General features: G+C 53.4%; 1 protein-coding gene across 1 annotated transcript in view; it reads left to right on the forward strand.

Moving 5' to 3' along the window:
* The first annotated feature begins 2369 nt into the window (after positions 1-2369).
* LOC118910207 (sodium-dependent noradrenaline transporter) overlaps positions 2370-12211 on the forward strand; it is a 42202-nt gene continuing 32360 nt past the window's right edge. Inside the window, exons 1-2 of the mRNA XM_057493013.1 lie at positions 2370-2626; positions 3138-3462. Of these exons, the coding sequence (XP_057348996.1) occupies positions 3189-3462 (274 nt within the window). The 5' untranslated portion in view covers positions 2370-2626; positions 3138-3188. The remainder of the gene's footprint in view (positions 2627-3137; positions 3463-12211) is intronic.

Genomic DNA, 12211 nt, shown 5'->3' on the forward strand with positions numbered 1-12211 from the left:
TAGAATTAGAATAGCAAGAGATGTGGTTAAAAAGACCTGCAGAAGCTTGTGTGTACTGCTGAAGGTGTTTAGGTATTATCAGGGAGAAACTGGAGGATTTTAAGAAATTGTGGATTATCTTTTTCTGATGACTTGAGTATCAAATGCTTTTTGTAGAAAAGTTGGCAGGTAAGACATATAAGAAAGAAAATAAAATTACCTCAAATCCAAGGTGAATTGAACCACATTGATGTGTTGTCTCTCATAAGAGATATGAGGCAGAAGAATGAGATGATCAGACATGTTTTCTTAAGATCATTGGCAACTGGTGAATATCATGTTGCTGGAAAGATCCTGGGTATGAGGTGGCCAGCTGAGAGGCTGATGCAGTGAAAGGTAATGGGGACCTGCCTCCCTGGGGAAGCTTCAGCAGTGGGAATGCTGGGGCTTCACAGGTACTTACAGGGGGTCACAGGGCCAGAGGGATGGGGCGTGGGGGAGAGGAGAGGAGGAGAACATGATTACTAGAGAGATTCTGAGTGTCTCCATCCATAACTTTGTGGAGAGGACAGGGGCTGGAGCCTGGAGACCTGAGTTCTCATTTCAGCTTTGCCACTTCTCACCTATAGGACCTCAAACAGGTACCTTGAATCAGAGCCACAGTTTCCTGACCAGAAAAAGGGAAAGATGATTCCATTCCTGCTTTTGTCACAGGCTTGGCAATATAGTCCATGGGCCAAAGGAGATAAATGTCCTTGAAGCCTGGGTTTCAGCCTCTTCTGAAACCTTTACCCAATCCTGTCTCTGACCTGCCTCTAACCATCAGCTCCCAGAAGGCCAGGGCAGGCCCACCATCCCATTATTTTTTCCCTTCCTCTCCTCTCTGCATCCTTACAGAGGACATCTGACATGCTGGTGCCTCTGGTGAAAATCTTCTAAACACCCCCATGCACTAGTGGTTGATTCCCTTTACATACTAGTTGATGTCCTAGTATGTTCCAGGTGCTAGGAATAGTGGTTACAGGGTAGGCAAGATCCCTGCTCTTATGGAGCTCATATGCCACCCAAGCGGAGCTATATAATAAACAAATAAATAAATTTGCATAGTGATGTAACAAGGGGAGCAAAACAGGGTGATGTGATAGAGAGTGGGGTATATTTTAGAATTGAGGGTTCTGGAAGGGACCGCTGAACAACTTAGGCAGAGGTAAAAGCAAGTGTAAAGGTCCTGGAGTGGGTTTGACTTTGAAATATTTGAAGAAAACAAAGGTCAGCATGTCTGGATTATCAAAACTCCTACCCATCATCAGTAAGTATCATCACCTTTGTTTAGCCTTCTTGGATCACCACGCCCACCCCCTTACTTGCTGATTCAGCTCTGCCCAGTTTCTGCACCCTGCAGTCACAGCCAGTCCTGACCACAGTGGGTGGTGACTGACCCGCCACACCCTGTACTGTTAGCCCGGAGATGGCGGGGAACTAGCTCCATAGCCAGCCAAGCTCAGGCATACAGCAGGTGATCAGCATCTGTTTGATGAAAAGGAAGCAATTAACCAACAACTACATGGGTGAATGAAGTGAATGACTACCAGACCCAAATGGCTTGCTCCTTTATTTGCTTCAATGCCACCTCCCCCAATTCTCTGACCACACGGCAACCCCATCCTCTCCCCACATGGCACTCCCCTTGCCTTTCGCTGCTCCATTTTCCCCAAAGCACATATCACCCTTCTACATACCCTATAATGTATTGATTTATGATGTTTCTTGTTTTCCTCAGTCTCTCCCTCTCCCAAATGTAAACTATCATGTCCGGAATTTTTAAGTTGTCAACTAATGTATCCCAAGAGCCTAGAATAGTGCTTGGCATAAATGCCTGAAGGGGTGAATGAATGAATGAATGAATGAACAGCAGTTCTCCGCCTTGAAATAAGCCCTGGGTGGTGACCTTTCACCGCCAAGCCAGCCAAACAAAACCCACCCCAATGGCCTGCCAGCATCGGTTGCCGTCGTAGGCACTGAGCAGAACATTCCCGTTTTGTTGATGGTGGAACTCTGGCAGAATAGTTTAAGTGGCTTGCCTCGGTGACAGACTGGTCCTGAAGCGGATCATTTGCAATCCCGCGGCTTCCCAGTCCCTTCTCAGACACGACTCCGACCTAGTTCTGGGCGTCTCGCTCTCTTCCCGGGGTGGGAGGTCAGAGCCTGCTGCCCCCGGGAGCTGCGTCCAGTGCCGCGGTGCGTGCTGGAAAGGGACTGGGCGCCCGGGACCCGAGAATCGCCGGGAGCGGGGCTCCCGCCGCCCCCCGAGCCCGCGCCGCGCCCCCGCCCCCGTCCAGCCCCGGCCGCGCTGTCAGTCTCCATTAGTGTTAACAGGCTCCAGACAGAGAGGGCCCGGCGCTGGGTTAATGCAATCGGCGCGTTACCTGGGGCGCAGGCTACATTACCAGCCCGGCCCCCGCCCCGAGCGGCAGAACCAGCCAGCCCGCGCCCGCCGGCCGCCCCGCGCCTCCAGCGCTCCTCCCGCAGCACCCGAGCGCCACGCGGCGGAGCCCAGCCCCAACCCGCGCCCCACAGCGGCCGGAGGCGAGGCGGGTCCCGGACAGGCCGGGCACCAGGCACCCACGATCCCGTCGCTGCCCAACACGTGAGTGTGCCCTGCGCGGGGGACCTGGCTAGGTGCGCGGGGGAAGCCCGGGCTGAGTCGCGCGGAGCTCCAGTGCCAGTGAGTTTGAAGTGCAGGAGTGTACGCGTCCGGGAAGGCTCCTGGGGCTCCGGGAGATGGCGCAGACCCGAGCTGGGGGGAGTGGACAGCAAGCTACACCCGGCAGGGTCACCGCCCTGGGAAACGCAGGCGCAGCGTGTCCAAACCCCGCCGTTTGGGGGCGAGAGGGAGTGCGCAAAATGAGAGAAGCTCTGCGGGGTCTCAAGCCAGATGCACAGGGCGGCAGGGGAGGTCTCCTCCTCTAAGTTCCGTCTCAGTCCGGCTCGCCACTACCTCTGTTTCCAAATTTTTCCAACAGACTCGCGCTTTTCCGGGAGCCCCGAATCCGCTCAGCGGGCGCTAGCCCTATATCTCCGGCGCTCCCGGGAGAGTTCCGGGGGTGCAGGCAGGGCGGATGGTCCAGTCACCACATCTTCTCCTTTTATCCAAGTAGTGCCTCGGCCAACTCCCGGTACCGTTGACGTCCCTCTCTCCTGCCGCACCCATGCTTCTGGCGCGGATGAACCCGCAGGTGCAGCCGGAGAACAGCGGGGAGGACCCCGGTCCCGAGCTGTCCCTGTCGGCGCGCAAAGGAGCTGAACTGTTGGTGGTAAAAGAGCGCAACGGCGTCCAGTGCCTCCTGGCGTCCCGCAGCGGCGATGAGCGCCCCCGGGAGACCTGGGGCAAGAAGATAGACTTTCTGCTGTCTGTGGTGGGCTTCGCGGTGGACTTGGCCAATGTGTGGCGCTTCCCCTACCTCTGCTACAAGAACGGCGGCGGTGAGCTCCTTGATGGCCTGGGGTGTTGAACTTGGGAGGGTACCTGTCCACAGTGGTGGAGGGAAACAGGAAGCACACAGGCAAGTCAGCAGCATGGGAAGGGGCAGGACAGGGCTCCAGGAGAAAGGACTGGAGTCCCCATTGGAAAAGGGAAATGGAGGCATGACATTGGACAGGGCTAGGCACATGGCGAGAAGGACAGAATTCAGGGCAACACGTTGGGTGAGAAAACCTGAACTTTTTGATGGTCTGTGGGAAGGGAGGTGGAAATTTGAAGAGTCTTGAAGGGGCACCAGAAATGCACAGGATGTGACAACCAGACACATGGTGACCCTAAATCTAGCACACTGAGCCTTGAGGCTAGGGCCCTGGGGCCACAAGGGGATAGAGGACTTTGGAGGCACTGCACTCTTGGGGACAGAGACTCAAGCAGAGATGCACAAAGAGAAGCTAATGCCAGAGAGAACTCCCAGGTTTTTTCTTGTTTTGCTGGAGGGACCAGAGTGCACAGCCGAGATGGGGTTGCATCACTTGGTACCAAGAGCTGACCTGACGCTTGGGGCAGGAGGCCTGGGTGACAGGGATGAAGCCTCCTCCTCCTGGGGTCCTGGCCACACTGCAGGGTGGAGTGGGAGTAGGGCCTGGAGAAGACTCTAGTGGAGTAGCCGAGCTCTGTCCCCTTCCCCCTGCTGGGTGACAGATCACCCGCCTGGGATGAGAGCCTGGAGATCAGCTACAGCCCATCAGGGGCCAGAGCCCAGGGGGCAGGATACCTCCAGAGGACCTTTGCTCCTGGGGTGCCCAAACCACCCCAATCCTGTCCCCTTTGCTGGGACAAACTCGGGAGTGCTCTGCAGAGAGCTTTGGGAAATGACCCAGGAAAAGGAAAACCTCTTTCTCTACACTGGGCCATCCTGCCTGGCAGTGGCTCTGGTTCAGGACCCCAAGGGGTCAAAGGGAGGCAGGTTGAGAGTTTGGAGCTGGGCAGAGAGAAAGCTTATGATATGTCCCATGGGGCCTGGGACAGCTGTTGGCTTCCATGTGTACTGTGGATGAAAATGGGAGACAAATGATGTGAAGGTAAAATTCTTTGGGGTTTGGCTGCTGCAGCTTCTCAAAAGTTTCTGGGCAGGTTGAAAATTCTTGTCCTTTGGACCCGAGGAGGGAACAAATACAGATGTGATGTATTTTTTAAAAGCAGAGAGTTGAAAATTGAAAGACAGACTGAGAGGCCATCCAGCATGTCCTCGGTGACTGTCTGAGACTTCATGTCCCTAGACAGCGGGAGGTTCTAGCATTAATCTGCAATATTTATTGGGTTCCTCTTGAGGAACAATGCTAGGCTCTGCAGGGATCACCTAGATGTGCGAACCACCACATCTGCCTGCCAGGACCTTTAGTCATCTAAACTTTTGTCACACCACTACATGTCATTTCCACTGTTGCAAGTGTTTGTTGAAACTAAAAGCACCTGAATGGCCAAGCGGACACATGGGCCAGATGGAGGTTCTTGGGCTTTCACTGACACTGTGTGTTCACCTGGCCATTGCCACCGACCGAGAGCACCTGCTGTATACAAGGTGACACATTTTGGGCACAGACCACAGACTTACCACAGGTTCCAATTTTTAGGTGAAGTTGGCAGGGAGCTCCCTCCTCTAGGCTCACTAGCCCTGCCCATCACCCATCCTGACCTGTTTGGCCATTGGTCTCTTTGTGGGTCTGTCTCCCAAACAGACTGGGGCACATTGAGAGCAGAGACTGTAGTTTTTTCATCCTTGTTTTTCTCATGCCCAAGATAAGGCCTAGATGCTAGGAATACGGTAGAAAGTATCCACCAAACTTCTGCTGAGAGAATATATCAATGGAATGGTCCAAACCCTCGAAGGCCTAACGCCTATCCAGGGACAGCAGAAACCCTGTAAATGTGCACAGCTGGCAGTCTGGAGATTAGGAGCGTTGGCTGTGGAGTCCTGGGTTCCAACTTTTGGCTGTGTGACTTTGGGCAACTCTCCAAGCCTGTTTTCTCATCTATCAAGTGGAAATAATGGTGTTCAACTCAGAGGGTGTTGTGAGGACTGAGCCCCCCATGCTCGGTGTGGAGAGCCTGGCGTGGAGGATGGCCTCAGCAAAGGGAGTTGCTGCCTTTTAGAACATCACTATGACGATGTGTGAAGTGGACAGAAGAGGTGACAGGTGCTCCCAAGGCCTGAGGAGGGAGCTGCTTAGGAAAGATTTGAGGAGGTGGACTGTGGTGGGACCTCAGCCCCTCAGGATGGGAGGGGCCTGGACAAGCCTCCGGAAGGGAAGAAGTATTGTGCAAGAAGGCATGTGGGATCATCTCAGAGACTGGGAGCACAGGCTGCCTGAAGGGCAAGCCGGAGAGGGAGCGGCAGAGTGGGGCCGCACTGTGGGCACCTTGAATGCCAGGCTAAGGAGTGGGGAAGTTATACCAGTGAGTTTCCATTTCTGGCTAGGATGTCCGTGGTTGGCACGAGAGAGCAGAGCAGCCCCCATCTCAGAGTCTGAGGCAGCTCCTTTTCTAACTGACTCTTGCCCCTCTGAGGGAGCTCAGTGGGCCCCTTCTGGGCTTCATTTCACAACTGTCAGGCTCACATTCAAAGGCACTTGGGTCTTGGCTTCTCCTTGTGGAACAATTCTTATCCAGTAATTCTAAAGTCCCCTGAGATGGGCAAGCTGTTTGGCAGGTGGGCCTCCTGTGACCATGGCAGCAACCAGAAGACCCAAGTTTGAATCCCAGTTCTGTTACCCTGGGCATAATCCAGCTCCTCTCGGACCCCACATGCCCCTCTGCAGCTGGAGGTGAGCTTTGATGACCCCCATCCTCCTCCAATGACCTGGCTCAGTGCTGTGCCCCAGCCGGGTCTCACCAGCTCTGTTATTTAACAGCCTGTGTGCTCTTCTGGTGTCGGTACTCACATGGTGTAACTCTGGGGAGAAGAAATCCTGCGGCAAAATTCCTCTAAAACTGAAATCAGTTAAAGGGAGAAATAAAGTTTAAAACCCATTTATTGCTTACAAACTGCAGTCCAGGAGCTGTCTCTTGCTCCGGAAGAAGCAAGCAAGACACACACACCCTGCCCCCAAACCTCTAAGGTTCTACTAAGCCCTCAGTCACCCAGGTAATCACCCACTGATATGGAGATGAACTACTGCTCTCCAGCCCTTAGGAGCACCTGTTTATATGTAGATGCGCTAAAGGCAGGAGAGAGATTCTGGAATATTACAATTTTACCCACACACAGTACCCTCCAAGTCTGGCTATTCGTGCTGGCCCAGACTGGAAGAGGTTTTAAAATGATAAAGGTGCCAATAGTATAGGCCCCTGGCTAAGATTTTTTAAAGGAATTACTGGGAAAGATCAACTTTTTGGAACATCTTCCAAAGGCCAGCCACTGGGATGCATGGGTACAGGAGGCTTCGGGCGGGGAAAGCCAGTCTGGGAAGTTCCTGGGCTTTGTTCAGAACCTTCTCACACAAGGAGACAGTGCCAGGCCTTGGAGCAGTTTCCAGGGTGCTAGATTCTCCCTGTGCAACTGTGCTCTTGGGCCTGGCCTGTGATGGGGCCCGGGTAGGAAAGGGCAGATCAACTGGTCCCCACGTCTGCGTCCCTGTCAGGGAGGAGGCCACTGTTTGTTATCCTTTGCAAATGGCTGCTTCTGTTTGATACACGTCCTGTGTTATCAGAGACATGGCCTTTAGGTTCAGACAGACCCAGATTTGAATCTGAACCTGAAATACAGCTTTAGAGAAGTCACACATCCTCTCTGGGCCTCAGTTTCCTTGTGTAGAAAAGGAGAATAACTGTATATTCCTGATGTTAGCAGTGATGTGTGCAAAGCACTCCAATGTCTGGCACATAGGGGGGGCTCAATAAATGAGCTGTTACTACTGTTCTTATTGTTCAATTATTTTGAGCATCATGTTCAAACAGGCTAGATCTGGCAGTAGGGCGCAGCCCTGATTTTGGAGGGTGCAGAATTGGTTCTAAGAGGAAATTGATGATGCGAAAAAAGGGAAATAAGGCCTGGGGAATTAAGACTCAAGGTCTGGGCTTTGCTCCATATTCTGGCAGTGAAACCTTATTGCACTGCAGCTTCCTCTCCTGGAAAATGGGGATCAGCATTCTTGCAGGGGGTCCCATGACGGTCCTATGAGGTACAGTTTGGGTCATGAATAGGGTTCTCTCCCTGCATAAGCTGAGGGTCTCAGGTATCCACAGCTTTTTGGGAACCTCTTGGTGCAAATGTCTGGGGTACTTAAGGCTGGTACAGGGGGCAGGACTTTGCAAACTCCATGCCTTCCCATCCAGCCTGCCTGCAGGGCACTGCCTACAGCCTGAGTTTGCCAAGCCTGTCCCTGATTCTTTAGCTCAGGTGCCCATGAGCCAGCCCGCTGGTGTGGCCCTCCAGCTGACATGTTTGCAGAAATGAGGTGCTCTTCTGGGGCTGAAGCTGAGACCTGGGTCACCAGCATGATTTGGCCCATAGCTCTGAGCTGGCTAAAAAAATCTAGAGAGACTATTTCCAACAAGATGGGATTTCATAGGGATGAACGTTAACACACTGCCCTGCAGTGCCAAACCCAACTTCCCAAGTGAGGATTAGGCCCTAGCAAGGCGGGAAAGGCCCTGGGGCTTTCATTAGCAGCGTTCTCCATGTGAGTCATGCTGGGATCCATTTATTTAACCAAAAATATTTACTAAATGTCCATCATATGTCAGGAACACAGAGATGAGCAAAAGGCAATCTTTAGGGAGTTCATAGTCTATTGCAGATCCTAAAAGTTAATGTCATTTTGGATTCTAGCTTTGGAAGTATTGCATCCTAAGTGAGGGAGGTGAGGTTCTACTCTGTTCTTCTCATGCTTTATTTTCCTCTATAGTGGAGTTTCGATCACCCCCAGACACCCTCTAATTTGTTACCTTTAAAGAGACCAGGATGGACATGGGAAACCAGAACCTTCAAAGCGCTCTGTGGAAAGCTCCAGCTTCATTAATAAAAATCAAGTCCAGATCCTGCAAAGTTGCCAGCAGAGGTAGAACTGCCCCATGCGGAGGGGGAGCTCCGACACGAATTCCCCTGAATTCTACCTCCACTGCCCTTCTTAGAAGAGTGGGGTTTAATCTGTCAGGGGAGTGGGGGTGTTTCCTCGCTGGGACTGTCCCCTGGTCTCAGAGCTATGGCCCAGAGGCCAGCTGGAAGGACCTCTAAGGTGAAGGTGAGGGGGTGACCCCTTAATGGAGCCAAAAAAAGCCCGCTCTTCAATCTGTGTAGAATCCCTTCTTGAGCCGCAGGAGCTGCTGCACAGGCTTCTGTGGCTGCTCCTGTCCAGCCCTGGTAAAGCGAGGGAGGGAGGGGAGCGGGGCAGGACTTTACCTGGGCTGAGGTGACAGGGCCCCTGCCTGTGGTCACTGAGGGTCCCAAGGAGAAGATCGGTTTGGGGAAGGAGGCGACATGGGTTGGTACCATGTGGCTCAGCAACTGTCCCCTGGGCAGAAGTCTCTCTGTGATGACAAACTGGAATGATCTGGACTTGGTTTATTATGGGAACTGGAATGTTTTCCTAAATAATGGCCACGGGAGGCCGGCCGTTTAACTGGCAATGACACCCAGGGCACAAAGGGAAGGGGCTGGTTTGTGATGAGGGACAGAACGAAGGCAGTGGGTGGAGGCTGCAAGGACAGGGCTTTGGGGAAGGGGAGGAAGCCCTGGCCAGATGGAGAGGGTGGCTGGCAGGTTCAGCAAAGCCTCAGCTCACCGTGGGCGCCTCTGAAGCTTTCCTGAGGTTTGGCCCTCTTGACTTGTCCTGACCTGAGGTGAGGGGGCCAGACCTGTATACCCCGATGTTGACTGATCATGGATGCCAGCCGGCCTGGGAAGGGGATGTGGCCTGGGCGAGGTGGTTCTCCATTGCCGCGGCAGCTCCCAAAGGGCTGACAGCTGAGGGCTGAGCTGTCCCAGCAGTGTGGCGGATGGTCCAGTCCCGAAGGGGTTCTGGGAAGCTCTGCGGGGAGCCCTTTTGGTCATGGGGCTGGCAGTGGCCCTGGGGGATCTGGACCCTGCTCTTGATCATGGGTGGCACTCTTGTTTGGACACAAGGGTGAGTAGCCAGCCTCACCTAAAAAGAGATTAGGGCCACGAGGGGCCCGAGGGACTGCGTCAGGCCCTTCTGCACCGGGGAGCCTCTAGCAGGTGGTCATGGCTGTGCCCGCCAAGGACCCGGCTGACCTCAACCACAGGGCAATCCTCAACTTGCTCTTTCCCGTTTACAAAAGAGCATCCCATCCGCTCTTCTGTGTGATAGCACAACATGATTCTCATTCACAGAGCACCTGTGGGATGTCAGGTACTTTGCCTCTGTTACCTCTGCCTATCACAGCAAACCAGGGACACAGCTCTTCCTGTCCCTACTTACAAAGAGGGAACTAAAGCTCAGAGAAGTCACATTTACTCAAGGTCCCAAGGGGGGCTGGGGCAGGACTGTCTCTAGATCCAGGGAAGGAAGTAGAAGGAATAAATTCTGCTTTCCACATACTTACACTCTTCCGACACCAAATGTAAGGGTCTCCATACCAACCAATTCCCCACCTCTCTAGACGCCAGCTGGGAGTCCTTCGTTCAGTGCTGGACACCATCTACCTGGAGTCAGGGCAGACAGACACCACAGTCTAGGGACTCAGTCCCACAAAAGACACCAGTTACAAGGCCCAAGTTTTCACTTGCTTCTGACTGACTATAAACCAGGGGTTCACACGACTCCCTCTTCCAGCTCAGTACTTTGCTCTAACAGTTCATGGGATGCAGGGCAGCACTCACACAGTCCAGTTTCCTGCAAAGGCTTTGATAAAGGATGCAGATGAAGAGGCTTGTGGGGCAAGGTCTGGGAGGGTCCCAAGTACAGGCACCTCTGTCCCCATGGAGCTGGGGTGCATCACCCTCTGGCACATGGACGTTTTTGCCAATTTGGAAGTGTTCAAACTCTGTAGTTCGGGGGGTTCTGTGGAGGTGTGCTCAATATTAATTTAATCTCCAGCCCCTCTCCCCTCCCTCGAAGGTAGGGCTGGGGCTGAAAACTCCAAGCTTCTAATTATGGTTTGGCCTTTCTGGTGACCAGCCCCCATCCAGGAGCCCACCAGAAGTCATGTCATTAGAACAAAAGCCACATCTATCACCCAGAACATTCCAAGGGATTTAGGAGCTCTGGGTACAATCTTCCTGTCACCCCCACTCAGGAACTTACAAGAGTTTTTGGGAGTTCTGTGTCAGGAACCCAGAACAGAGGCCAAATACATGTATTTCTTATGTCACAGGGGTCTGCCCTGGGCTCTGTGCTTTGGGGACCCTCCTCCGCCTTCCTCCCCTTCTCACTAGGGCCTGCCTGCCCTGAACTCTGCCTCCCACCCGCCACTCTCCAGTACCTAGACTCTGGGATTCCCTGTGCAAACCCCCCATACCCTCCGCATCTGCCTGGGCCCCTCACCTGACTCCTTCCTCTGTAACGGGACCGTTCTGCAGGTTTTCACAGCCCCAGCCCAGGGGCGTGCTCTGGGACACATCGTCTGCAGGGGCCGTGGATGCAGCTTACGCTTGTAGGCAAGAGTCCACATGTGTGTGCAAAAGGCCTCACAGTCGCTGGTTGGAGATGGAAGTGGAGCAGAAGTGGGGTATGGAGCAAACGGGGCACCCTGCATGGCACCATATTCCAGTGCAGAGCTCCAGGAGCTGAGGGTTCCAAATTCAGATTTTATAATAGAACCATCATGAAGGTCTAGTCGGCATGGTAGGGGATAGAAAAGGTTTGATCTAACAGTTGTGGGCTGATTTGTCCCCTTAAATATGGAAACACATACAGGGAAGACTCCTTGTGATCTTACCCTGGCCCCACAAGCGTGCCGTGGGCCTGCTGGGGCAGCCCTGTCTCCTACTCCCTGCACCCTGTTGTCATTATGCCCTTGGGATGTTTGGCAGGGAGGGACCATCTGGCTACCCTGGGCAATGACCAAGGTTTCCGAGGATGTCTGGTGAAAGCCATGGGCAGTGACAATGCACCACTGAGCTACAGCCACCAAAGGCACAGTGCTGTGGGGTTTGGGCATCTTACTGCAGCAGGGTGAGGCCAGAATTCAGTGTGAGGAATCCTGCCTCCCGCAGGCTGGTAAGCTGGCCCATACAGGCCTCAGGGGGCCCTCCTGTCCTTTGTGTGGCCCCTCCCTGAGCACACTCCCTCTGCTGCCCAGGAGGCCTGGGCCTTACCACCTCTTGCTGAGGCCCCTACAGGCTTTCCCTTTCCTTTCTCGAGTTCCTCCTCATCTGCCTGGGGGCTGTTCCTGTGCATCCCACTTGAAACTTGGTGATCACTGGGCTTCCTTTCCAGAGGACTTGGCATTGGCACAGAGGATTCCAGAATCCCTGGGTGACCAGTAGGATTCCTCTCTAATGTTGGAGTGTCAAGCAGTGTGCATTGGGCTAGAGGTGATGGGACAGGTGTTTTCCTTCCTAAACTAATCCAAAGGCCACATTTTAGAGCCCCTTTCACAATTGACAATTATTTTCCTGGTGTGTTTGTGTGCGTGTGTCAAGGTGCAGAAATATGTGTGTATCTTCACATGAGTAATATATGTGTGTGTGAGTTTCCATATGTGTTTGAATATGTTGAAAATGCCCAGAGCTGAGACCCTCAGGAGGTGTATGCCTGTGTTTCTCCAGGTCTGCCCCTGAGTCCAGCC

The sequence above is a fragment of the Manis pentadactyla genome, chromosome 15 (assembly GCF_030020395.1).
Source record: "Manis pentadactyla isolate mManPen7 chromosome 15, mManPen7.hap1, whole genome shotgun sequence".
Lineage (NCBI taxonomy): Eukaryota > Metazoa > Chordata > Mammalia > Pholidota > Manidae > Manis > Manis pentadactyla.